Source organism: Hylobates moloch, unplaced genomic scaffold, assembly GCF_009828535.3.
Source record: "Hylobates moloch isolate HMO894 unplaced genomic scaffold, HMol_V3 SCAFFOLD_24, whole genome shotgun sequence".
NCBI classification, from domain to species: Eukaryota; Metazoa; Chordata; class Mammalia; order Primates; family Hylobatidae; genus Hylobates; species Hylobates moloch.
The window spans coordinates 1,210,311-1,236,889 of NW_026652299.1; the positions used below are offsets into that span (position 1 = coordinate 1,210,311).

Sequence of the window (26,579 nt, forward strand, 5' to 3'; positions counted from 1 at the left end):
CTGTCCAGGCCCGACTCCAGCTCTGTCCTTAGCTTTCTAAGTCTCTTGTTTCTCATCTACAAAACGGGAGCGGTGGTGGATACATAATAAATGTTCATTAAGTGTCAATAATTTTTGTCCTCTACATGAGATAAAAGACACTACCCCAGGAACCATTGAGATGAAATTGTAACGATACAATTAAATCAAAGCACGGGCCCCTCAGGTGAGGAAACGGATCCTAGCTACGAGACAGATGTGAATCGAGACACTGCCTGGAGCCACATGCAGAGGCTGCCGAGTGGGAAAGACCACACCAGAAAGCAGAGTGGGCAGCAGCTGCCAAAGCAGAGAGAGGGAGGAGAACCTCGACCGCAGCATCAGAGAGCACGTGAGGCTCAGGTGCAGCGCGGGATTCCGAAGTGGGTCCGACCAAAACTCCAAACTCTACTGAAAGGGTGTCAGCTCTGCATAAAGGGACACCCCTGAAAGGGTGTCGGCTCCAGATACACGGGAACCCCTGAAAGGGTGTCGGCTCCGGATACACGGGAATCACAGGGCATGGCCTCGCTGACATGGTGGCACTCCCCAGACTGACCCACGGATTCCACACTGTCTCCCTCGAAATCCCAGTCATCTGTTTTGCAGAAATTGACAAGCTCACCCTGAAATTCACATGGAAATGAACGGACCTAGAACAGCCAAAACAATCCTGGGAAAGAACAAAGTTGGAAAACGCACTTCCCAATTGTAAAACTCAGCCCTTATAGAGGATGGACACATAGACAGAGAACAGACGTGCAGACGGACAGAATGGAGCTGACTCGAGAGGTCAACCCTCTCACCTACATGCAACAAGAGTCCAGAGGTCAACCCTCATACTTAGGCACAACAGACCACCGACAGGGCACCAAGACAGCCCAAGGCGCAGGAACAGCCCTCTCAACAGTGCTGCGACAACCAGAACCAACCAACAGAATGAAGCGGGGCCCCACCAAACACCACACCACATGGATGACAGACTCCGGAGACTGAGCGCCAAACTATAACATTCCTGGGAGAAAACGGGAGGAAGGCTTCGGGAGCGTGGGGCAGCCCCAGCGTCCTAGGTACAACGTCAAAGCACACACACCAGCAGCAGCATGAAGATGATCGGGCCTCCCCAAAGGTGAGCTCTGTGCTGCCCGTGTGGGTCCACAGGACGGAAGTGAAGTCCAGGAACAACCCACATGGGTGCGACTTCCGACACGGAGCCAAGAGAACCTCATCAGGGAAAGACAGGCTTTCAACAGTGGTGCCGGGACAGCTGGATGGCCACACACAGAGGAATGAAGCCGGACCCCTGCCTCACACCATAACAACTGTGTCACAGCGGCTCAAAGACCTGAATGTAACAGCTGGGACTATAAAACCCTTGACAGAAAATACAGAATTAAATCTCCATGACCCTGGACTAGGCGATAGTTTCTTAGACATGACACAAAAGCACAGAAACCAAAGAAAAATAGATAAAATTGGATTTGCTCAAAATTGAAAACTTCTGGCCAGGCACAGTGTGGCTCATCACACCTGTAACCCCAACACTTTAGGTGGTCAAGGCAGGAGGACTGCTTGAGCCCAGGGGTTTGAAAACAGCCCGGGCAATAAAGTGAGGCCCCATCTCTGCAAACGCTAAAATTAGCTGGGCATGGTGGCACGTGCCTATAGTCCTAGCTACACAGGAGGCCAAGGCGGGAGGACCGCTTGAGCCAGGGAGGTTAAGGCTGCAGTGAACCGTTGATTGTGCCACTGCACTCCAGCCTGGGTGACAGACAGAGCAAGACTCTGTTCCCCACAAAAAACAGAAAATGCAAACCGAAACCAACGTGAGATACCGTCTCACCCGGGCAGGATGGCTGTGCTGAGAAACATGGGCCATGAGTGCGGGTGAGGATGGAGACCGGGAACCCTCAGGCAGCGCTGGCGGGGACGCGAGCGGGAACTCAAGGTGGGGCAGCCGCTGGGGAGGGTCTGACAGAGCCTCAGTTAAACACATGGCCCAGCAACCCCACTCCTAGCCACCTGCTCAAGAGAACTGAAGACACGTCCACACAGACTTGTCCACACACGCTCACAGCAGCACTGTCCGTCAGCAAGGGAGTGGAAGCAGCAGACATGGTCTGTCCACACAGTGGGGTGCCCTCAGCCACGAGGAGGGCTTTGACACTGCCTCATGCTACAGCACAGGCGACCCCGGAAACAGCATGCCCGGGGAAGGAAGCTGGTCACAAGATCATGCACTGTAGGATGCCATTTACAGAAAACACCCAAAAGGGCCACTCTACAGAGGTGATGGCAGGTGAGCAGCTGCTGTGGGCTGAGCTGGGAGGAATGAGGAGTGACAGCTGGTGGGAATGGGGTTCTCTTGGGGGAACCAAAGAAGATTCTACAATTAAATTATAATGAAGGTTGTACAACCTGTGAACATCCTGAAAACATGGAATTGCACACTTTAGATGACACGTCCATGAATTGTCTCTCGATAAAGCCGTGAAATATAGAGCATAAACTCCTTGTTGTGTAAGAAATAACGCACACACGTTAAACATAGGAGAAAAAAGCATGACTGAGCTGGAGACACAGGGCAAGACGACGGGGAAACAGCCCACTCGAACCCGGGTAACGGCTGGACTCGGGCTGAGCAGGTCAAGGCCCGTAGTGGCCTCACTGGTCTCTGGGAACAGGCCACGAGCAGACCCGTGGGGAGCGGGGCGCGGGCTTACCCGGGCGGGAGTGGGGAGCGGGGCGCACGCTTACCCCGGCGGGAGTGAGGAGCTGGGAGCCGGCTTACCCCGGCGGGAGTGGGGAGCGGGGCGCGGGCTTACCCCGGCGGGAGTGGGGAGCGGGGCGCGGGCTTACCCTGGTGGGAGTGAGGAGCTGGGAGCCGGTTTACCCCGGCGGGAGTGGGGAGCGGGGCACGGGCTTACCCCGGTGGGAGTGGGGAGCAGGGTATGGGCTTACCCCGGCGGGAATGGGGAGCGGGGCGTGGGCTTACCCCGGCGGGAGCTGGATGTTTTCGGGGTGATGGTAGGTGCACAGGTTCAGAACGGCGTCGATCAGCTGCGTCCTCCCCACCTTCAGCACCTCCACATCTAAGACAAAGAGCCACACATGGGTTCTGGGGCTGCTCACAGACGATCAGGCACAGGCAGCAAGGGGACCGACCCTGCTGGGGCCGAGTCGGGGTGGGGTGGGGGATGCCGCAGGGTGGGGCGCAGGCCTGAGCAGGAGAGCTGGGGGAAGCTTGGCTTCTCACTGGGAAACGGGGCGCTTTGCTCTCGGGGACACCTGGGCTGGGTCTAGAGAGCAGGCAGGGCTGCCAAGAGAGGGTAGCGAGGTGAGGACGGGGGCATGGCCAGCAGGGTGGGGACCCGCAAGCCCTCGGGGCAGAGCCATGGACGAGGCGTGAGCTGGATTTACAATCATTCTACCTGTCTCCTAAAGGAGGTGACAGACAGGAAATCCGACCGTGGCCAAATCACACTGAGAATGTGCCAATTCCAAAAAATGTGCAAATTCCAAAAAACGGGGCAGTGACTGCATCACTGCCAAACACACGTACGCTTCTGAATTCCCAACGGGCAGATGTGGAGAAGGCAGGTCCCCGAGCCTCCCGGGGACCCAGGACCCAGCTGAAGCGCAGCTTTGTGGAGCGCCCCAGAGGTGCGTGCCAGAGCCGGGGTTTCTGCAGGGACGAGGGGAGCAGAGCCCAGCACAGGCACCATCCCCTACAGAAGCCATACCATCCGCCTGCACAGCAGCCGCACGCTTCACCAGGTGGTCGGCGAGCTCCATGGCGTCCGCGGGCCCCAGCGGGAGCTCCCGGGACAGCCCGATGACCAGGATGCGCATCAGCGTGTCCTCCAGGATGGGCACCTCCGAGCACAAGCGCAGGAAGAAGCTACGGCGGCGGGGGAGGCGTGACTTGGTGTGGGCTGCCCACACCTGCCAGACCTGAGGGGCCGAGGACAGGCCAGCCTCTCCCTCACAGCCCATAGGCTGGCGGCAGAGGGCTGCTGCTGCCTCCCACGAGCCTGTCCCCTCCAACCTGAGCCTCCCTTTGCAGGACAGGAGCCCTGGCTCTAAGTCTCGCCTGGGCAGGGGGAGAAGGGGAGGCTACCCTCACCCCAAGGCCTTTGGGGCTACACACACAGTCACTGGTTCCTACAATCACCACAGGGAGGCTCTGCCACCCCACAGAGGCCTCGAGATGGTTCTTGCCCTCAAGGAGCTGAGAGCCAGGTGGCAGAGATAACCCCTACACCTCCAAAGCCTAACAGGGAAGGCTGCAGTGAAGGTGAGCAGAGTGCCCAGGGCACAAGGTGGGGGTAGGGTGAACCAACAGGAGCCCCAGACGGGGGTGGAGGGGAGTGTGGGCCAAGAACCCATGGGGTCACCCACGGGACTTGAAGGGGGACAGAGCTATGAGGCCAGCCGGCTGGGGAAGGACAGTGTGCGGCTGTCGGGACAGAAGCAGGGGCAGACAGCGCGTCTGGGAGTGCGTGGAGGGCAGCGTGCCCGTGGATGCCCTGGAAGCAACTGGAAGGCGGGAGTTTGGGGGAGGCCGCGGCTGGGGCTTGGAGTCATGTGGACACAGGCGGCAGCTGAATCCCTACAGTGGCGCTGGGACGCCAGCATGGGAGTAGGAGAAGGGTGGCACCCAGGATTGTGGAGGAGGAACAGGATGGTCATGTGACCATGAGGACAGCGGCCCAACTCCCACTGGCCCTTCCTGCCACAGCCGGCCCGGCACCCCCCAGGCCTGCCCGACCTGGGGCACAGGAGCCCCAGGCAGCAGCGCACTCACTTGCGGTCACTCTCGGGTGGCCAGTTGTCCCACTTGTAGTAGGTCTCCGGCTGCTCTGTGAACAGCACCTTGTGCAGGCTGGGCGGGCAGAGGAGAGCCCTCAGTCACGACGTGGGTGCTCAGAGACCAGCCCCGTTAGCTCCAGGGAAGGGACCCCGCTCCCACAGGCCCCAGCGCTCAGAGGCCGGGCTGCCTGGTGCCCAAGCTTAGCACCTCCTCACGGCACCACCAAAGAACCCAGGGACCACTCACGGGGCTGCCGGGCTGGACAGTGGCCGAGCGACCTTTACAAAATTGCTGCAGAGAAACACAGCCCCAGCCTGACAGCCCCGCCCCAACCAAGACAGAGGCCCCACGGGACGCTCTGATGCACAGGGTGAACTGCCTGGAGCCTAACGGCTGCTGCTGTCCGCAGAGAGGGGACAGACTCCTGTGCGGGGGCCTGGCTTGTCCCGGCTCAGTGGAGTGTGGGGCAGGGGCTGTGCGGGGGCCTGGTGTGTCCCGGCTCAGTGGGGTGTGGGGCAAGGGCTGTGCCGGGGCCTGGCTTGTCCCGGCTCAGTGGGGTGTGGGGCAGGGGCTGTGCAGGGCCCGGGCCGCACCAGTGCACGTAGTCCTTGGGGGCGAGCTTGCTGATGGAGGGGACCACAGTGTGGAGCCACCACACGGCATCCCGCTGGATGGCGGCAATCTGGTTCTGGAATGAGCGGAGCACTTCCAGGTCTGAAACAGACACGCAGCTTACTGGCCCATCCGAGCCGTGGGCTGTGAGAAGCTAAGGCACCCCTGGGGGTCCAGCTCAAGGCTGGCACTTGGGAGGGGACAACTTGGGGCAACCACAGCTAGAATCATTCCCAGCTAGAATAACACCCCAGGAGGCATGGAGAGAGCCTGACGCGTGCGTGGGTGACTGGAATCCTCCTGTTGTGAGTGACTCGCTCCGGTCAATGGCTTAGAGGGCTTCTGCGGCCCAGCCTTCTTGTGAACCCACGATCAAACACCCGGACTGCCCCAAACACCACCTCCTCTCCCCACTCCGGCACACGGCTGGGGCCACCATGCCTGCAATGCCCCCATGCTGGGCCAGAACTGGAACACGCAAAGGATGCTCAGGGAACAGGGTCTGAGCCTGCAGCTAGGGTGAGGTCCGGATGGACAGGAACAGGGACGACAGCTTCCAGGCTCCGTGTCCCCGAGTGGCCGTGCTGTGTGACCGCTCCTGCCGGGCGCTCAGGGGACAGTGCAGCCTCGGAGAGCCGCCAGCCACCAGCCTGGACCTGAGACCCCCACCAAGCAGGGTCAGGCCACCCCCGCGTCCTTACTCCTCTTTTCTCCTTTGTCCCAGGCGATGCCGGCCTCCTTCACCTGCGCTGTGATGCCCAGCATCATGGACACGGCCAGGACGTCGGTGATGTGCACCACGAAGCGCTCCTGCAGGTACAGCACAGGGTCTGATAGCATCCAGAAGGGACACCGGGAGCCCCACTCCACACCCACACGGGCGCAGCACAGGGTCTGATAGCATCCAGAAGGGACACCGGGAGCCCCACTCCACACCCACACGGGCGCAGCACAGGGTCTGATAGCATCCAGAAGGGGCACCGGGAGCCCCACTCCACAACACGTGGGCACACACAGGGTCTGCATCCAGAAGGGACACTGGGAGCCCCACTCCACAACACGTGGGCACAGCACGCACAGACTTGCACACATGCACACATACACACACACAAGCAGGGATCCAGAGAGCCCAGGACCAGTTGGGAGAGGGGCCTGAAAGAAGGGGCACCAGGGCCAGTGGCCCACAAGGTCCTAGTCTGGCCACAGCAGGGAGGTTCAGTCAACAGAGATCCACAAAGTCCCATCCGCAAAACAGGCCACCCCGGCAGGCTGGCTGCGAGTTGGCTGCAGGGACCTGGCATCTCTGTGATCCACCCTCACTGTGCCTTCCAGCGCCAGCTCCCTCCACACCCCTCGCAGTCTCCGACCCAGCCAGGCAGCCCGAGGCCCCACCCTGCCTCCCTGCTCACACGCTCCCCTTGCTCCCGGCAGCAATCCATCCCATCCATCCCAGGGGTTGCCAGTTGCCGTGCGCTTGGTCAGCTCCTCGTGGGTCCTCACACAGGACAGAGCCCATGCTACCCTCTGGGACGCGTCACCGCAGATAGCCTCACTCATCCCTGTCCCCACGCTCAGCCAGAGCACCCGCGGGACGGAACGTGCATGGGACCCAGGACGAGGGGGACGGCGGCGCGTGGGACCCGCAGTGAGGGAAAGATGCCCCAGGGCGGGGGCTGGCACCTTGAACTCCATCTCCAGGTACTGCGGCTCTTTGCGCTCCTGCATGAGCCCCAGACAGAAGGCCTGGAAGTTGATCTCGTGCTTGGTCTGCTTGATGATCTCCCGCAGCAGGGCCCGTGAGGCCCGCAGGTAGTCGTCCTTGTTGGTCAGCAGGTCCTGGAACACCATGGCCAGGAACTGGGGCAGAGACAGGCCACGTGGGAGGCTGCCCGACGGTGCTGTCCCCGTCACAGGCCCCTTCCAGGAGCACCAATGATATGGTGCCCGAGGGCGCTGCAGCGGGTCTCAGACAGTGCGGGGCGCGGGGTGGCAGGCTCCTTGCTCTACTGGCTGCCAGCCCTTGGCGAGCAGGGACCACATCTGATTCCCCTCTCTGAGAACCGGCACGTGGGGAGTCAGTCCTCGTGAAATGAGGAGAAGGATTAATTAATGGACGCTGGGGGTGTGGGACACCAGGCGGCAAAGCCGTAGAAGCGCATGCGCCATCTCAGCCCACCCGCGCGCCACAGGCTGAACGGAAACCAAAGGCCACCACCTAAGGTCTGAAAGGATCTGAAAAGATGCGCTCCTGTCTCAAAATGCCAGGCCGCGAAGACGACCAAGCGCGGAGCTGCGAGCGCCCGTGCCTCCCTCGTGTTTCACACGCCGCAGAGCCCACTGGGAGGCGTGACGTGCTGGTGGCGACGGGAGCATCTCCCCAGCCCGCTTCAAAGGAGACACGGAAATCCAAGGGTCCTACAGCCAGGGCTACAGGGATCCCTGCTTAACCAAGGGACCCACTGCACAGGAGGCGGGTCTGGGCCAGGCACAGGGGCTCGTGCCCGTCATCCCAGCACTTTGGGAGGCTGAGGCAGGAGAATCGCTTGAGCCCAGGAGATTGAGGCCAGCCTGGGCCACATAATAAGACCCGGTCTCTACAAAAAATTTTAAAAACAATCTTATTATCCAAAAGCAGGAATGAGCTTGAAAAATAAAAACAGAAGGCAGCAGGTCTGGGTCTTAGCTCAGAAACCTGGGTGGCTTTTAAGACTCAATGTGGCTCCCTCCTAAACGGACAGAGTGTCAGCTCCTGAGAAACACTCTGGGTGCTGTGGCTGCACCCGTCCTAGAAATGGCTCAACCTCACGCCCAAGTGGGTTTCAAAAACTCCTTCCCGAGACCCAGGGGCATTCCCCGACAACGCACTGCCAACCCAGCGGCTTCCCCAGACGCCACGTGCCCTCCAGCTCGGAGCCCCACGTTCCGGCGTGGAGGGCAAGGCCAGGGACCCTGGGCCTACCTTGGGCGCCAGCTCCGAGCTGTGCTGCAGCGCGGTATAGAGGACTTGCATGTTGTTGGGGTTCCGGGCACTGGAGAGCTCATTGAAGATCACCAGCTTGATAGTGGTGCCCAGGTTGTCCTTGTGTGCGCTCAGCAGCTCCCTGGGTGTGGGAGCCAGGGGAGGGGTGGGTACAGGCCCTGTCCCCGCTCCGCCTGTGCCCCCGCTCCGCCTGCCCGCACCCCCGCTCCGCCCCCCCCCCCCCGCCCCCGCTCCACCCCGCTCCACCCGCACCCCCACTCTGTCCCCGCTCTGCCTGCGCCCCCCCTCCGCCCGCACCCCGGCTCCGCCCCCGCTCGCCGCGCACCTGATGCACAGCATGAAGTGGTTGAGGAGGACCTTGGGCTTGAGGCGGATCTTGATCAGGTGCGAGATGACGTCCATGTCTTCGGAACCGTGCGTGTTGCAGTTCATGCAGACGGACATCAGCAGGTCCTGGGCCGGCCGGGTCAGCTGCAGGGCCAAGGAGGGAGCAGTGGGCTCATGGCCACCCCGGCAGGAAGGCCATGCTGTGGGGCCACACAGAGCCTGCCCCCAACCCTACCCCACCCGGGCGCCCCTGCCCTGCCCACACCCCCTCCCCCGGGCACCCCGCACCTTGGGGTTCTGCAGCCACATCTCCAGCTTCTGCACCGCCAGCAGCCGCACCTCCTTGTAGCCGCAGGTGGAGGTGAGGAGCCGCAGGAGGTTCCTGGAGACGTTGTCAATGGGCTGGCGCCGGTTCAGCTGGTCCCGCAGCATGTCCAGGACATACTCCTCCACACTCTCTGCGAGCTCTTCGTACCTAGGCCAAAGGAGGGAGCGAAGAGGGAGGAAGGTGGCCCCGAGGCGCCTGCCCCCACCTTCCCCAACTGGGACCAGGCAGGCACGCAGCTACCTGGGCATGAGCTGGCCCTCCTGCTCAGGGCTCAGCTTCTCCTCCGCGATCAGCAACTCCGTCTGGCTGTCCTCCTCCTCCGTGAGGGAGGGGTGTGGGCTGCTCCCTGCAGACCAAGGAGAGGACTCCATGCAGCACCTCCCACCCGCCCGACCTCCCACTCCTCCCCTGCCCTGGGGCTGGACACCCGCCCTCTCCGACCGGCTGTGTGTCTCACCCGCACCCAGGTCGCCCGTGCCGCGGCCCGCCTCCCCCTGCAGCAGCACGCTCCTGGGGGGCATTCTGGTGTTGAAGGCCGTCTGGATGTTGTCCACAAACGTCTTACAGTGAGGGCTGTCCACCCAGATCCGCTCCCCCAGGGAGTCCTCAATGTACACCTGTGTGGCAGCCACACCCTCAGCCCCGAGCCCAGCCAGGCAGCAGCCAGGTTGGGGAACGCCCACCTGCTGCCCGGGGACTGGGCGCCCAGGTGGCCCTCTCCAGCTTCTGGCTGCAGCGGGGACCGTGCCATGACCACCAGGGCTGTCAGACACAGCCCTCTGGAGAGAACACACTTCTGCTGTTCTCTCGCCCCTGCCCCACCCCGTGGCGCTCTGCCGTCTTCACCGTCCCGGGAGAGGCCACTCACCTTGACAAAGATCTCGGGCCAGTTCTCGTCCTCCTCGTAGGCGGCCATGAGGAGGTTACAGGCCAGCACGGACACCAGGCTGTTCCCCTTGGCCTTGAAGTTGATGGAGGCGTCCCGCCGCAGGAGGCTACACAGAGCCTGCCAGGGAGGGTGCATGTCACGTGGGAGCCTTGCTGGCCCCAGAGGTAAAGCTGGGGTGGGCAGGGAGGGACACCTAAGGGGGAGATGAGGAGGGGAGCCGACGGCCCCAGTCCTGCTCGCCTCCCGCCAGGGGCCCGGCTCGAACCTCGATGACACCCTCGGTGGCGAAGATGTTGGGCTTGATCTTGGCCAGGTACATGAGGCTCAGGTAGAGGGTGCTGTCGGGCTTGGCGCGGGTGACCTTCAGCTGCTTCACGGCCCCGCACAGCACGCCCTCGATCCTGTCGTCGTTGCCCTCCAGCTCGGCCGCCTCGATCTCGTCCAGCAGCACCGTGGGCAGCACTGGCCGGGGCAGGCAGTACGGTCAGAGTGGGGCCAAGGCAGGGTCGCCCCAAAGCCTTGGGACACCGGGAAGACCACGACGAACCCGGAGCTCTCAGGGTCGGCCCTGCCAGGGACCAGCGATCCACCCTCAGGAGAGTTCCCACAGGGGACAAGCACCCCACCAGATGGTCCCCTCAACACAACAGGCTGCCCCACAGGCCTCAGCACTGGCCCGCCAGCCACTCCAGTCCTGGCTCCGCTGTGTCCCACACGGCTACCCCGAAGGCTACAGACATTTTCCAGCAAGCCAGGCCGCCTGCAGCTTTACTTTCCACTGAATCGTGGCTCCGTGTGGCGGCTTCTTTCTCACTGTGGACCGTGGCACGGTGGCACAGTGGCCCTCTCTCCGCACCCATCCCAGCTCCAGTCTCCAGCATACCCTTCTCCCCACTTTTCCTCCCTCTTTCCATGGGTGCTCGGCTCACAGCCTTCCTCCAGACGAGTGCCTGACCCTTCCACATCCTCCGAGGAGCACCAGGGCCAGCACACACCTTTGCTATCGCCCTGTTTGCCACTGTTGGATCGGAGGTTTTCTCATTTTCATTCTGATTCTTCTCGTCCCAAGAGTTTTTTAGGACTGTTTTTAAATAGCCACACACGGCCAGGTGCAGTGGCTAGCACTTGTAATCCCACCACTGTGGGAGGCTGAGGCGGGTGATCACCTGAGGTCAGGAAATCAAGACCAGCCTGGCCAATATAGTGAAACCCTGTCTCTACTAAAAATATACAAATTAGCCAGGCGGGGTGGTGCATGCCTATAATCACAGCTACTTGGGAGGCTAAGGCAAGAGAATCATTTGAACCCAGGAGGCGGAGGCTGAAGTGAGTCGAGATCGTGCCACCACACTCCAGCCTGGGGAACAGAGCAAGACTCCGTCTCAAAAAAATAATAATAAAAATAAAAATAATAATAAATAAATATCCACGCACACACGTGGACAGAGGCGTTGTGATCCACCTTAACTGCACCCGGGACAGAGACTTGGAAGAAATTTCCCGATGCCCTGAGACAAGCTGGGGGACAAGTGGGCTGCTGGCACGGAGGGACACCCTGGGACATTTACCACAAATGGCTGGATGCAGCCATCTCTCTGTTTTGCTGAGAATAATACTGTAAAGTGATCTACCACTCAGAATATGCTTTTCATAGCCACATCTCCTTTCATCTTCAAAATCTCCTTGCTACAGGAGGTGGTGCTAAAAATTAATAAAGCACCGAGCAGCCGGCAGCCGAGAACCTGGGCCAGGGTGGGGCCTGTGGTCTCCGTCTTCGATCCTGACCGGCACCAGCTGCCCAGGGACAGGCCTCGTGGGAGGTAGGAGGCTGGACCTCCTAAAGCAGTCCCCCAGCTGTGCCATCCTGTGCCATTGGCCCCCAGGGCTCCCTGATGCCAACTGAGTCCAGCACACAGCGCCCAGCCTCGGCTCTCACTAGTGTGTGCTGCCCAGGCCAGGCCAGGCCTCCATTCCCTGGGCACGGTCCATTCTCTGCTTGGCATCTCCCTTTCCTGCCTGCCCCGGTTTCATCGCCTGTGCTTCCAGGCCCAAGCCCATACTGCAACTCCCTGCCAGGCCTCATCCCTTCCAGGGCCGTCGGGGACTCACTCACAGGCTTGCACTGCAGCAGCCTGGTCCCTCCCTGAGGGCAAGGCCACAGCCCACAAGTCCCCTGGGTCCTGTCTGGCACAAAACTCGGTAACTAGAGGTGGCGTGGCTTGAACAGACACCTCACTACCAAAGTCATCAGGACGCTTGTTCTTTTTGATTCCTACAAAGAAATTACCCAAAAGAGATGCTCCCACAGAAACAAAACACTGCAGACCATGAGGCCTGCTGGGGCTGCTGTGACAGCTGCAAGAGCCACTCCCGGGCAGTCACGGAGCCTTGAAAAATGGTCGTTGGGAAAATGGCGCAGAAAGGCAGGGGCGATTCTAGGCATACAGTTAAAGGCATTTCTGCGAGAACGGGACGGTGGTGAAGTTTACATTCCCCGTTGATGTCTTTACTGTTCTGCTGCTTTTCAACTGAAAACAGGGAGGGGATCAACTCTTCCCTGTTGGTAACTAGGAGGGAAGGAGGAACCAAGTACACATCGCCTCCGCTCAGGTTGAGAGGAACGCACCAGGATGGGCAACCTTGAGGACACACACCTGGGGTGTCACCATGCCCCGATTACCCCCAGGGCTCAGACAGTGCCCATCACAAAGGGGGCGTCCAACAGACACATGAGACGAACAACTCAACGGGGTAGTGACCCAGTTCTCAAAGGACAGCCACCGGCAGTCCAGGACGCAGACGCACACACGGGGTAAGGGCACCTACGTGAGAAACACTTCCAACAAGAAGCCACAAACATCCGCTCTCCCAGAGGACCTCGGCCATAAGGGCAGCGCAAGGCCTGGAGGGGGCCTTCCCTGAACACCTGATGGACGGCATGCACTGAGGGGTGTTCTCGGGGGACATCCACAGGCTCATTACCTTCAATTGGCACCACAGATGGCTCTTTAATCGACGGAGAAATGGCTCGTTTTTCTGCCACTGCAGCCTCAGCCAGGCGCCCCAGGGCACTCAGCGGGGGTGTGGAGGAGAGTTTGGGGCGTTTGGTGAGACCGGTGAGGGCCGAGGCACTGGACAACGCAGCCGCCGCATCCCGCTTGCGCTCAGAAGGCAGGCCGGAAGGGGCTGGCTTCAGCAGGGTGGACGCCGTTTTCGATTCATTGGCCTGACCCTTTGAGCCCAGAGCAATGAAGTCTCCCGGGGGAGGATGCCCTGCAGAGAAAGGAGAGAGAAAGCCGGGCACATTGGCAATACCCAAGGTGGAAAAAGACTGACTCCAACCTCCTGTTATGTCAGAGGGGATTAAACAAGGGTCAGAAGAGGCAGGGAAGAAGCCAGAGCTCACTCAGCAGCCAACAGCAGAGCTGGGACCAGCAGGATATGCACAGGTGATGGTGGACAGTCACATAGCGCTAACCACAAACCAGGCCATCTCTGGTCTATCCAAATCAGTGTGGTTAGTACCCTATTCCCGCCCCGAGTTTCCGCAAGAAGTGCTATTACTCTAACTTTACAGGGGAGACAAAAACACAGACAGGTTAAGCGATGTGCCCAGCGTCACACAGCAGGCAAGTGGCAAAGTCCGGAGGATCTGAGCCGACAGTCTGGCTGCAGACCCCGTGCTACGCTACATTGTGCTGCCTCCTGCCTCCTAGCTGGGGAGACCCTTCCACTACTGTCGGCCGCCTTGCAGCTCAGCCTGAAAAGAGATCACCGTGGTCCCGAAGGAAGCCGCCACTGTTCCAAGCCTCCCAGGGACTCTCAGAGCCGCTGAGGACCGAGAGCAGTGTTTCCAGACCTAATTCCTGGGAACAGCCGCGGCTGCGGAACGACCAAGCCCAACGCAGGATCCGAAGCAGCTGAGATCCCCAAAGACCCCCGGGCTGCAGAGCGGGGAGGGAGACGCACCTGAGGGTTTGGCCGCGGCGCTGGGCCTGCGCACCGTGGTGGGCTTGGCCCGGTTCATCCTGCCCCGTCCCTCGCGGCTCCAGGCGGCTGCGGCGTCACCTGCGGAGGAGCCAGCGTGCGGTCATTCATTCATTCATTCGCTCGTTCGCTCGCTCATTCGCTCCCTTACCGCATGTGGCTTGGGCCTGGGACCCGGGGACAGTGGTCCCGCGCCCGCCCGGCGGGGCGATGCTGCAGGAGCTGCAGGGACCCCGCCTCCCAGCCGCCCGGGAGCGGCTCTGTCGGGCGGCAGCAGGAGGCACGGACGCCGGGCTGGAGGCGGCAGAACCAGGAGGGACGGCCCCGAGGCCGGGCGGGGTAGCCGGGAGAACCAGGCACTCGCCCGGCAATGAGGAAGCGCCAAGGCCGCGGCTCACTTACCTCTGGCCCATCGCGACCAGAGCCCCGCCGCCGCCACCCCGCCACCCCGGAATCGGAAACCGATTTCTTCGCACTCGAGGACCCGACTTCCGGAACAACCGGAAGGAAAACAGTGCGGCGGGAAGCGGGCCCACGGGGAGGCGCGAGAGGCCCTCGGCGCCGGCCTGATGCCTGCAGCGCCCCCTGGCGGCGGGAGGCGGGCAGGCCGGCGCTGCGTGCACGTGGTCCGGTCCAGGTGGGTCCGCGGCGCGGGGCTGGCGCCGGCCTCTCCATGCACAGGTGGTGCTGGCGTTGCGAAGGGACATACTCCAGGACGCACGGCGGGGAGGGGTGGAGTCAGGGATCCGCGGATGCGTCAAGTGGCAGGTTCTGCACGTTCCGGAGGGCGGGGGCGGCCAGGGCGCAGGCACTGGCGAGGGGGCGCAGCACGGGGGGCCCCGGCGAGAGACACTGTCTCAAATAATAACAATAATAATAATAGCTTTATTGAGCTAGCACTCGTGTTCCACAAAGTTCACCCTTTTCTTTTTTCTTTTTTTCTTTTTTTGACACGGAGTCTCGCTCTGTCGCCCAGGCTGGAGTGCAGTGGCGCGATCTCGGCTCCTGCCTCAGTCGCCTGAGTAGCTTGGATTACAGGCGCCCAGCACCACGTCTGGCTAATTTTTTTGTGTTTTTAGTAGAGACGGGGTTTCACCATGTTGGCTAGGCTGGTCTCGAACTCCTGACTTCAGGTGGTCCGCCCGCCTTGGCCTCCCAAAGTGCTGGGATTACTGCGCCCGCCCCACCCTCCTACCTTTTTTTCTTTTTTTTTTTTTAATAGAAACACTGATGGGAACAAAAATCAAAAGACACAAAAGATCATACAGTTGCCAGGTGTGATGCTCATGCCTGTAATCTCAGCACTTTGGGGGATTGGTTGAGTTCGAGACCAGCCTGGGCAACATAGCAAGACCCCTATCTCTACAAAAAAATAAAAATCAGCTGGGCATGGTGGCATGAACCTCTAATCCCAGCCCTTTGGGAGGCCAAAGTGGGAGGACCACTTGAACCTAAGGAGTCTGAGACCAGCCTGGGCAACATAGTGAGACCCTATCTCTAAAAAAAAATCAAAACTAAATTAGCCAGGCATGGTGGTGCATGCCTACCGTCCCAGCTACTCAGGAGGCTGAGGTAAGAGGATCTCTTCAGCCTGGGAGGTCAAGGCTGCAGTGAGCTATGATGGTGCCACTACACTCCAGCCTGGGCGACAGAGCGAAACCCTGTCAAAAAAAAAAAAAAAAAAAAAAGGCGGGGGAATCATCTAGTCAAAGGGTGGAAGGTCTCCCGCGACCCCTGAGCAGCTGGCCCCTCCCCTGGAGTCAGCCTGTGTTCTGATTCGTGTCCATCTTCCCGGCTTGTCCGTGTGCATTCAGGCAGCCACCCATGTGCCTCCCTCTGCCTCGTCACCCTGCAGGTAGCGCACGGCTCCTCTTTTCTGCACCTGGCTTTTGCCACTTAACCACATCTTGGAGATCTGTTCCTAGCAGGGCACTGACTCAACCCTGCCCCGCCACCGAGGGAGTCCTGAGCGCCGCCTGCCCAGTGTGTCCCATCTCCCCATCCAGGGACGGCAAGGCAGAGAGATGGTCCTCCTGTGTCCCTGAAGTTGGGTGTGGCTGTTCGACCACGGCCTCAGTGAGGCTCATGGCCCCAGGCTGCAGCCTGAGAACTGCTGTGTGACGCGCTGCGGTCTCGTCCCACTGCTGTGGGTATCAGCCGGGTCCCCGCATGACCCCAAGGGCTCCAGGGCCCTGCACCCTGTGCTGTGTGGGCAGCGAGTCCGGAAGGAGACATCGGTGGGGCCCATGGGAGCAGAGGCCGGTCAGGCGAGGGCTGTGCAGCTTCGTCCCTCCACCGTTTCTCAATCTGTCCCTCAGGGTAACTCTCTAAGGGGAGATCGATGGGGTAATGCTTCCTCCTCCTGTCACCTGAATAGGAGCAGCCTGCACGGAGCTTCCCCTGCCCCGCCACCTGCCTCTCCTCATCCTCTGACCAGTATCGCCGCCCCTGCATGCGAGGCCTGTGCCTTCGGCAAATGCCCTCACCCTGGCCCAGGCCAGAACCTCAGGGTCAACTTTGACCTCTCCCCTCCCCTCTCCCCTTCCCCTCTCTCCCCCCTCTCTCCCCCTCTCCCTCCCCCTCTCTCTCCCCTCCCTCTCCCCCCCCTCCCTCCTCCCTCCTCTTCTCTTCCCCTTTCTCCCCCCTCCCCTCTCCCTCCCCCTCTCTCTCTCCCCTCTCTCCCTCCTCCTCTTTCTCCTTCACTCAATCTCATTCTCTCCCCCCCCTCTCTCCTCTCCTTCTCCCTCCTCCCTCCTCCTCTCTCTCTTCTCCCCCTCTCCCTCTCTCTCTCCTCCTCTTTCCTCCCTTCTCTCTCCCTTCTCCCTTTCTCCTCCTCCTCCTTCTCCTCCTCCTCCTTCTCCTTCTCCTTCTCCTCCTCCTCCTTCTCCTCCTCCTCCTCCTCCTTCTCCTCCTTCTCCTCCTCCTCCTCCTCCTCCTCCTTCTCTAAAAACTCAGGAGTCAACCTTGACCACTTCCTCACTCTTCTCTTTCTCCTCTTCCTCCTCGTCCTGCAAAAACTCAGGAGTCAACCTTGACCACCTCCTCCTCCCTCTTCTCTTTTTCCTCCTCCTCCTTCCCCTTTTCCTCTTCCTCCCACTCCTCTACCTCTTTGCCTTCCTCCTCCCTCTCCCTGCCTCTTTTTGAAAACGGCTTTTTTGAGTTATGATTGACGTCTGATAAACTGCAGGTGTGTAAAGGGTGCACGCTGATGCGTGTTGACATTCCCACGCACCTGTGGTCCCATCCGCCATCCCTTTCAACCCTATAACGAACATTCCTAAACCACCCCTGCCTTGTCCCCAGGCCGCCAGGGCGCCACTTTCTGTCCCTGGAGAGGTGCTGTTTGCTCTCCTGGAGTCTGTGTGAATGAAAGCACACGGGGCGTGCTCCCTGGCCGGCTGCACTCGTTCTGTCGCTCAGGCTGGAGTGCAGTGGTGCGATATCAGCTCACTGCAAGCTCCGCCTCCGGGTTCACACCATTCTCCTCCCTCAGCCTCCGGAGTAGCTGGGACTACAGGCACCTGCCACCACGCCCGGCTAATTTTTTTTGTATTTTGTAGTGGAGATGGGGTTTCACCTTGTTAGCCAGGATGGTCTCGATCTCCTGACCTTGTGATTGGCCCGTCTCGGCCTCCCAAAGTGCTGGGATTACAGGCGTGAGTCACAGCGCCCAGCCTAATTTTTTTTTTTTTTTGTATTTTTAGTAGAGACGGAGTTTCACCGTGTTAGCCACGATGGTCTTGATCTCCTGACCTCGTGATCCACCTGCCTCAGCCTCCCAAAGTGCTGGGATTACAGGCGTGAGCCACCGCGTCCAGCCTGGCGTCATTATTCTGAGACTCACCCTGGCGCTGCGTGCACCGGTGGCTTCTGTCGGCTGCTGAGTGGCACCCGCCGGATGGATTCCAGATTCCAATGATGGCTTCTCCGCTGATGGCCCAGGCAGGACCGCGGGCGTTCCGTCATCCTGGGGGGTGTGCAGCGTCTGCCCTGTGCTCTTCATCGGCGTCTCCCCGATGAGTAATGATGAGCGTTTTCTCATCTTTTTGTCAGCTGTGTATCTGCATTATTGGTGTCTGTTCAAATTGTTTGCTCACTTTTCAAAAATATTTTTTACGGCCGGGCGCGATGGCTCACGCCTGTAATCCCAGCACTTCGGGAGGCCAAGGCGGGCAGATCACCTGAGGTCAGGAGTTCAAGACCAGCCTGGCCAACATGGTGAAACCCAGTCTCTACAAAAATACAAAAATTAGCCAGGCGTGGTAGCAGACGCCTGTAATCCCAGCTACTTGGGAGGCCGAGTTAGCAGAATCACTTGAACCTGGGAGGCGGAGGTTGCAGTGAACCAAGATCGTGCCATTGCCCTCCAGCCTGGGCGACAAGAGTGAGACTGCATCTCAAAAAAAAAAAAAATTATTAGAAATTTAATTTTTAGGCCAGGCGCCATGGCTTTTAATCCCAGCACTTTGGGAGGCTGAGGCAGGCGGATCACCTGAGGTCAAGAGTTTGAGACCAACTTGGCCAACATGGTAAACCCCATGTCTACTAAAAATGCAAAAATTAGCTGGGCGTGGTGGCGGGCGCCTTTAGTCCCAGCTACTTGGGAGGCTGAGGCAGGAGAATCACTTGAACCCAGCAGGTGGAGGTGGCAGTGAGCCAAGATCGTGCCACTGCACTCCAGTCTGGCCAACAGAGCGAGAGTCCGTCTCAAAAAAAAAAAAAAAGATATAATCTAATGTTCCTCCCCTGCTCAGAATTCTGCAAAGACTCTGCTTATTGCCCAAACAGTAAAACAAACACCTGTGGTTGTTTCCCACAGCAGCTCTTACAAAACACCACAGACTTGGTGGCTTAAAACCACAGAAATGTCCTCTCTTGCAGTTCTGGAGCCCAGAAGTCTGAAGTCAAAGTGTGGGCAGGGCTGCCTCCCTCCGAGGGCTCTAGGGGAGGACCCTGCCTACCTTGACCAGCTCCTGGGGACTCCAGGGGTCCTCGGCTCGTGGCCACATCCCTCCAGCCTCTGCCTCTGTCTCCATGTGGCCGTCTTCTCTCTGTGTCTCTGTGCCTCTGTGCCTCGTGAGGACACCTGTCAAGGGACTTAGGGCCCACCCAGATCCAGGATGATCTCATCTCAAGATCTTTACCTTCATTAGGCCTGTGTGGTGGCTCACGCCTGTCAACCCAGCACTTGGGGAGGTTGAGGCAGGCAGATTGCCTGAGGTCAGGAGTTCGAGCCTGGCCAACATGGCGAAACCCTGCCTCTACTAAAAATAGAAAAAAATTATCCAGGGCCGGGCGCGGTGGCTCACGCCTGAAATCCCAGCACTTTGGGAGGCCGAGGCGGGCAGATCATGAGGTCAGGAGATCGAGACCATCCTGGATAACACGGTGAAACCCTGTCTGTACTAAAAATACAAAAAAATAGCTGGGCGTGGTGGCAGGCACCTGTAGTCCCAGCTACTCGGGAGGCTAAGGCAGGAGAATGGCGTGAACCCGGGAGGCGGAGTTTGCAGTGAGCCGAGATCACGCCACTGCACTCCAGCCTGGGCAACAGAGCGAGACTCCGTCTCAAAAAAAAAATAAATAAAATAAACTATCCAGGCCTGGTGGCACGCACCTGTAATCCCAGCTACTCAGGAGGCTGAGGCACAAGAATCGCTTAAACCTGGGAGGTAGAGGCTGCAGTGAGCCAAGATCACACCATTGCACTCCAGCCTGGGCGACAGAGCAAGACTCCATCGCAAAAAAAATAAAATAAAAAAAAATTATATCTGCAAAGACCTTGTTTGCAAATAAGCTCCCATCCTGTGGCTCCGGTGGACGTGGGCTATGAGGCCACTGTTCGCCCCATCCCAGCCCCACGCTGAGGACTGCCGGGTCCTGCAGGGTCTGCATCTCCCGCTCACCTCCCCCGATGCCACCCACCCCACACCTCAGCCTTCTCACTGTTTCCGGAAGGTGCCTGCCTTTCCATGCGCTGTTTCCTGTGCCCAGAAATCCCCCAGCTGGTCCTGGGACTCCCTGTCCACCCCATTCTGGTCTTTGCTCAAGTGGCCTCCTTCTCTGGTCAGTCACTGATGCCCCAGCCCCCTGCACCTGGATGTCACCTTCATGTCTTTTTTTTTTTTTGAGATGGAGTCTCGTTCTGTCACCCAGGCTGGAGTGCAGTGGTTCAATCTCAGGTCACTGCAACCTCCGCCTCTGGGGTTCAAGCGATTCTCCTGCCTCAGCCTCCTGAGTAGCTGGGATTACAGGCACCTGCCACCACGCCTGGCTATTTTCTTTTTTGAGAGTCTTGCTCTGTTGCCCAGGCTGGAGTGCAGTGGCGTGATCTCTGCCCATTGCAACCTCCACCTCCTGGGTTCAAGCAGTTCTGCCTCAGACCCCGCCAGGAGCTGGGATTACAGGCACCCGCCACCATGCCTGGCTAATTTTTGTACTTTTAGTAGAGATGGGGTTTCGCCACGTTGGCCAGGCTGGTCTCAAACCCCTGACCTCAGGTGATCTGCCTGCCTCGGCCTCCCAAAGTGCTGGGGTTACAGGCGTGAGCCACCGTGTTCAGCCACACCCAGCTAATTTTTATATTTTTAGTAGAGATGGGATTTTGCCATGTTGGCCAGGCTAGTCTTGAACTCTTGACCTCGGGTGATCCACCCACCTCGACCTCCAAAAGTGCTGGGATTACAAGCATGAGCCACCACGCCTGGCCCTTCCTTCACGTCTTTTAAAAAAATGTTTTAGAAACAGGGTCTTGCTCTGTTATCCAGCTGGAATGCAGTGGTGTGATCATGGTTTACTGCAGCCTCCAATTCCTGGGCTCAAGCGATCCTCCCACCTCAGCCTCCTGAGTAGCTGGGACCACAGGTGCACACCCGCCCCTGGCTGGTCTTTTCCCTGCCTTCCTGCCTGACAGAGCCAGCAGCAGAGCCTGGTCTGCCCAGTTCCCTGCTGGGTCCAGGTGGCTTGCCATGTTCAGTGAGGGCCCGTGGACAGGTACGTGATCTCTGAATTCCCCGCGGGGAGGAAGCCGGTGCTAAAAGCCTCGGCTGTTGGGAGAGCTGGGCCTCAGCCTGGAGGGACGCCATCAGACAGGCAAGCCCAAGCCTCTGACTGCCACCATCCCGCGGTCCCCTTTGCTGTGACCCCAGAGTGCAGTGAGTGCCAAAGGTGACCCTGTCCCAGCAGGACCCGACCTCGTGACCTGATCGGTGTGGCAGGTTTGGGCTCCAGGGCACCACTGCGGCCCCCCCAAGACCCACCAGCGCCAGAGGCTGGGGGCGGCTGGCAGGGTGGGGGCAGGGGGAGCAGAGGCCCGGGTCGGGCCCAAGGGGAGACGGGCACGGTGGGCAGCCTGCAGCTGCGTGTGGTTTAACTGCCCCGTGCCAGGAAGCAGCTGCTGCTCTCTGTGCAGCCTGGGCCTAGACTGGGGACTCCAGCCTCCCTTCCTGGACCAAGCGTCCCCAGCGCAGACCAGGCCTGGCCTTCTCGTTACACACAGGGGCCCTTGCGGGGAACCTGTGGCTCTTGTTCTCAAGTGACCCCCATCCTGGGGGCGCAGCCTCGGCCCCTCCCTGAACCTCCCTGAAGCCTTCCTTCCCCATCCACCCCCAGGCTAGCCCCTGCTAGGAGCCTGGTCTACTGGGGAAGAGCTCAGACCCTTTGGCTTCAAAGAGCAGGGCCAATCCCGGTTCCAGCCCCAGGCTGCACAGGAGAGAGGTGAACCGACAAAGAGATTCGGGAGCCGTGAGGAAGGGGAAGGACTCTGGGAGGCCCAGACCCCCAAAATGTCTCCTGTGACCTGCTTCGGATCTCAGGCCCTCCCCTCTTCTCTCCTCCTGCGGTGGAAACCACCCCTGCTGGGTCTGCCCGCCCCGTCCTCTGGGCCCACACCTCAAACCTCCGGCTTCCATTGCCCCTTCCCCAGAATGTGCACTCCCAGCCCCTTCTTTGTCGGCTCCCTCCCAGGGCCCCTCAGGCCAGCTCCAGGGTCTCCTGTAACACAAACATGCCCCTCTCTGCCTCAGTTTCCCTCCCGGGTCCAAGCCCCCAGCCTCCCCACTTTGAGTCCCAGAGCCCCAAGTTTTGTCTCTGCAACTCCACTTCCCCGCCGTCCACACGCCTCTCCACTTGCTCCAGCCCCAGGCACTTCCCTGAAACGGGCGCCACTCTGAGGACCCCAGTGGCTCCCCGCGGAGTGCCCGGTCCTGTGGCCACACAGAGCACCAGTGCTTTGTGCCTTTGGTCTCTGTGACATGGCGGTCCTGGTTCTCTTTTTTTAAATTTAGAGACAGGCCCTGGCTCTGTTGCCCAGGCTGGAGTGCAGTGGGATGATCACAGCTCACTGCAGCCTTGACCTCCTGGGCTCACGTGATCCTCCCACCCCCGCCTCCTGAGCCACTAGGACTACAGGCATGTGCCACCATGCCTGGCTAATCTTTGTATTTTTTGGTAGAGTCAACGTCTCACTATGTCGCTCAGGCTGGTCTTGAACTCCTGGGCTTAAGTGATCCACCTGCCTTGGCCTCCCAAAGTGCTGGGATTACAGGAGTGAGCCACCACACCCAGCCCAGGTGCCATTCCTGTTTTTTTGAGACAAGGTCTCATCCTGTGGCCCAGGCTGGAGTGCAGCGGTGCAATCTCGGCTCACGCAACCTCTGCCTCCTGGGTTTAAACGATTCTCCCACCTCAACCTCCCAAGTAGCTGGGACTACAGGCGCGCACCACCACGCCCGGCTAATTTTTGTAATTTTAGTAGAGGTGGGGTTTCACCATATTGGCCAGGCTGGTCTCAAACTCCTGGCCCCAAGTGATTCACCGGCCTCGGCCTCCCAAAGTGCTGGGATTACAGGCGTGAGCCACCACGCCTGGGCCTCATTCTTTACAGGGAAACTGGCAAGGAGGGAGGGATGGGGCAGGAAGAAGCCAGGCTAAGGGGTGCTTCTGTTGAAGCCTCCACCTGACCAGGAACTCTCTCCTGCCCGAGGCTGTGGGCTGCCCTGGGAGCGTGTGTCAGGCTCTGGCAGGGTGGTGCCCCCCAGCCCAGGCCGTTCTCTGGAGAAGAGGCAGCCAGGGGCTGTTCACCGTCGCGGGCTGCCGCTGCCGGGCCCGTGCGCCACCTGCATGGGGAAGCCGCACGCCCACAGTATCCGCTGTAGGCACCTTTTTTTTTTTTTACATTTTGCAAGTAAGGAAATTTAGAGAACTATGGGGAACGGCTCTGCCCCACACCCAGGATGGGGTCTGGCCCAGGGAGATTGATCTGGAGCTGAGTTCTGGCGGCTGGCTCACTGGCTGTCGGGCAGGTTTCCTCTCTGGGCCTCAGTTCACCCACCCAGAAAATGGACGCGGCAGAAGTCCCGCTCTCCTGGGGCTGCTGAGGGGCCTCGGTGAGAAGCGGCCCTGACCCTGGTCGGGGACCCGGGCACACGGCGGGCAGGCGGCTGCCACGGTCACTGGGAGTGGGCACTCAGGGCCAGGGATTGAGAGATTCTGCGTTCCTCTGATTGACAAGTGGCCACAGGGTGCCTAGGGGGCTGGCCACCTCCCAACCACCCTGCCCACTAAATTTAGAAACTGCCTCATCCACACTGGAAGCTCCTCAGCGCGGTGACGAGCGTCAAAGCCGTGAGTCAGCAGTTATGAGGGCGTCGATGCCCGTGGGGCAGCTCGGAACCCATCAACGCACCAGTGGAGGTTTTGTTCTCTGCTAAACGACATTCTTATATGGAGGTTTCGAGCTGGATTCCGCCAAGAAGGTGCCCTGCAGCAGGACCCACTGGCAGCTCAGCAGGTCGCAGGCGGCCCCTCGCGGGCTAGTGCCCAGCCGGGCTGGCGCCCCGGTGGCCTGGGCCTGAGGCAGCCCTTTTGGGGCTGATATTCCAGCACCCACTGGGCAGTGAGCCTCCTAACCTATGTAGACCCCGCCAGCAAGCAGAAGCTCTGGGGGAGTGGAGTGGGGGGGCAGCTTCTGGCTGGGGACTAGGAAGTGCTTTCCAACAATTGTCTGAAAATAGAACGGCCGGCTCACGAGGAAATGAGTCCCCGTCATGGGGAGCAGGAGGCGGGAGCAGGAAGACTGCGGCGCAGGGAGGGGGTCCGTGGCCTCTGACCCCGAGAGACCTGAGTCCTTCCGTTCCTCACCCCTGACATCCCAGGCATCCAGGAAAACGCGGCGTAGAAAGCCGCCCTGGGATCACGAGGTCAGGAGATCAAGACCATCCTAGCCAACATGGTGAAACCTCGTCTCTACTACTAAAATAAAAAATAAAATAAAAAAATTAGCTGGGCGTGGTAGCATGCACCTGTAGTCCCAGCTACTGCAGAGGCCGGAGGCTGAGGCAGGGGAATTGCTTGAACCCCGGAGGCGGAGGTTGCAGTGAGCTGAGATCGCTCCATTGTACTCCAGCCTGGGCGACAGAGCGAGACTCCGTCTCAAAAAAAAAAAAAGAAAAAAGGCTGCCCTGGGCTGCAGGTGCCAGCTCTCAAATTCACTGCCAGGAGGAAAGGTGGGTGCTGGTGACAGGACAGCCTCCCAGGCTTGGATGTGCTGGGCAAAGGACGGGCCGGGCTAGGAGACACTGTGGTCCCATCTGGAACCCTCACTCTTCTCAGCAGGGCACCCCTTCTCTAAGCCTCAGTTTCCCTTTCTGTTCAGTGAGAGGCAAGCTGCTCTGATGTCCCGGGATTCCGCAGCCCTCACTCTGAAGACCCCCACGCGGAGCTCCCACCCCTCCAGGATCCAAGCTTGCCGCTGCGTTTGGCCAGGCCCGTGGCTGAGTTCGGGCTGCCGACCTGTGGGCTCCGGGGGCGGAAATAAACGCACTCAGCCTTTTTCTAACTGTGGTTTAGAAAAGTTTTCTGGCTGTGGTTTCCCCATCTTCGAAAAGTCATGAACGCCAGGCGCAGTGGCTCATGTCTGTCATCCCGGCACTTTGGGAGGCCGAGGCAGGAGGATCCCTTGAGCCCAGGAGTTTGAGACCAGCCTGGGCAACATGGCAAAACCCCATCTCTGCCAAAAAAAAAAAAAAAAAAAAAAAACCACAAATAATAATAATAATAATACAAAAATTAGCTGGGTGTGGTGGTGTGCACCTCTAGTCCCCGCTACTAGGGGAGCTGAGGTGGGCAGATTGCTTGAGCCTGGAAGGTCGAGGCTGCAGTGAGTTGAAGTTGCACCACTGCACTCCAGCCTGGGCAACAGAGTGAGATCCTATCTCCAAAAGAGAAGGAAAAGAAAGAAAAATCACGACGATGCAGAATATTCTTGTCAATCACGAAGTGCAGGGCAGATTGAAGCTGGGTGCCCTTGGAGTGCGGGGAGGGGCCTGGAACCCCTGCTGGGCTCAGCGACACGGAACCCCCTGGGTTCTGGGGAATGCAGTTTGAGAACCAGTGCAATGGTGGGAAGGAACTGAGGAGCAGGGACTCACACAGGCCCAGCCAGCTTCTCACCCACATTCCAACTGTCTCCCTGGAGAGGCTGAGACCCTGGAGGGGCATTGACGGGTTTTTTTGTTTTGTTTTTGTTGTTTTTTTAAATATAATTTTTTTTTGAGGTGGAGTCTTGCTCTTATCGCCCAGGCTGGAGTGCGGTAATGCTCAGCTCACTGCAAACTCTGCCTCCCAGGTTCAAGTGTTTCTCCTGCCTCAGCCTCCCAAATGGCTGGTATTACAGGCACACACCACCACACCTAGCTAATTTTTGTATTTTTAGTAGAGACGGGGGTTTCACCATGATGGCCAGGCTGGTCTTGAACTCCTGATCTCAAGTGATCTGCTCTCCTCAGCCTCCCAAAGTGTGGGGATTACAGGCTGGCCTAGGCTCTTTGTTTGTTTGTTTGTTTTTGTGGTGATGGAAGCTTCCGGGGGCACCTTGTGACTGGTGAGCAATGGAGAGAGGAGGGCAGAGGTCAAGGGCGTGGGCTGGGAGAGCTGAAGGTCACAGCCAGCATACAGTGGGGCTGTGTGGGGAGGCTCCCTTCTGCCATGCAGAGCGCTTCTCCTGGAGGGCAGAGACCGAGAACCTGAGCTCCAGCCCCTCTGCCCCTGCCTCCTCCCCTCTCCCTTCCTAGGCTGGGAGGAGCGAGGTGGGCAGGCACCTGAGCCAGGACCTTATCTTGCTGGCCCTGTCCAGGGCAGTCCTGATTTTTTATCTTGTGTCCCACTGTCCCCATAAAGCATCAAAATCTCCCCAACACTGCTGGGGATTGTACCGGGCATTGTTCAGATTTTCTGCAATGAGCCAAGACATTATGTTGGAAAGGGGAAAAATAACCTCATGAACTTTCCTTTATTTTTATTTATTATTTATTTATTTATTTATTTATTTATTTATTTATTTATTTATTTTGAGACGGAATCTCGCTCTGTCACCCAGGCTGGAGTGCAGTGGCGCAATCTCCACTCACTGCAGGCTCCGCCTCCCGGGTTCACGCCATTCTCCGGCCTCAGTCTCTTGAGTAGCTGGGATTACAGGCGCCCGCCACCACGCCTGGCTAATTTTTGTATTTTTAGTAGAGACGGGGTTTCACCGTGTTAGCCAGGATGGTCTTGATCTCCTGACCTTGTGATACACCTGCCTTGGCCTCCCAAAGTGCTGGGATTACAGGCGTGAGCCACCGTGCCC

At 59.3% G+C, this 26,579-nt stretch overlaps 1 protein-coding gene across 2 annotated transcripts in view; it reads right to left on the reverse strand.

The window, feature by feature from the left end:
* The window catches only part of INTS1 (integrator complex subunit 1), a 33,946-nt gene extending 19,523 nt beyond the window's left edge, over positions 1–14,423 (reverse strand). Inside the window, exons 1-16 of one of the 2 annotated variants that reach the window (XM_032145621.2) lie at positions 14,357–14,423; positions 13,937–14,035; positions 12,950–13,240; positions 10,233–10,429; positions 9,947–10,084; positions 9,536–9,695; positions 9,319–9,424; positions 9,039–9,225; positions 8,749–8,894; positions 8,403–8,544; positions 7,124–7,300; positions 6,145–6,253; positions 5,425–5,545; positions 4,826–4,903; positions 3,762–3,919; positions 3,014–3,110 (exon numbers count right to left, since the gene is read on the reverse strand). In XM_032145621.2, coding sequence (XP_032001512.1) covers positions 3,014–3,110; positions 3,762–3,919; positions 4,826–4,903; positions 5,425–5,545; positions 6,145–6,253; positions 7,124–7,300; positions 8,403–8,544; positions 8,749–8,894; positions 9,039–9,225; positions 9,319–9,424; positions 9,536–9,695; positions 9,947–10,084; positions 10,233–10,429; positions 12,950–13,240; positions 13,937–13,994 — 2,165 coding nt within the window. In that variant the 5' untranslated portion in view covers positions 13,995–14,035; positions 14,357–14,423. Of the gene's footprint in view, positions 1–3,013; positions 3,111–3,761; positions 3,920–4,825; positions 4,904–5,424; positions 5,546–6,144; positions 6,254–7,123; positions 7,301–8,402; positions 8,545–8,748; positions 8,895–9,038; positions 9,226–9,318; positions 9,425–9,535; positions 9,696–9,946; positions 10,085–10,232; positions 10,430–12,949; positions 13,241–13,936; positions 14,036–14,105; positions 14,325–14,356 lie in introns of those variants that run through there. The other variant, XM_058434374.1, reaches the window with a different exon arrangement.
* Positions 14,424–26,579: the final 12,156 nt, after the last annotated feature.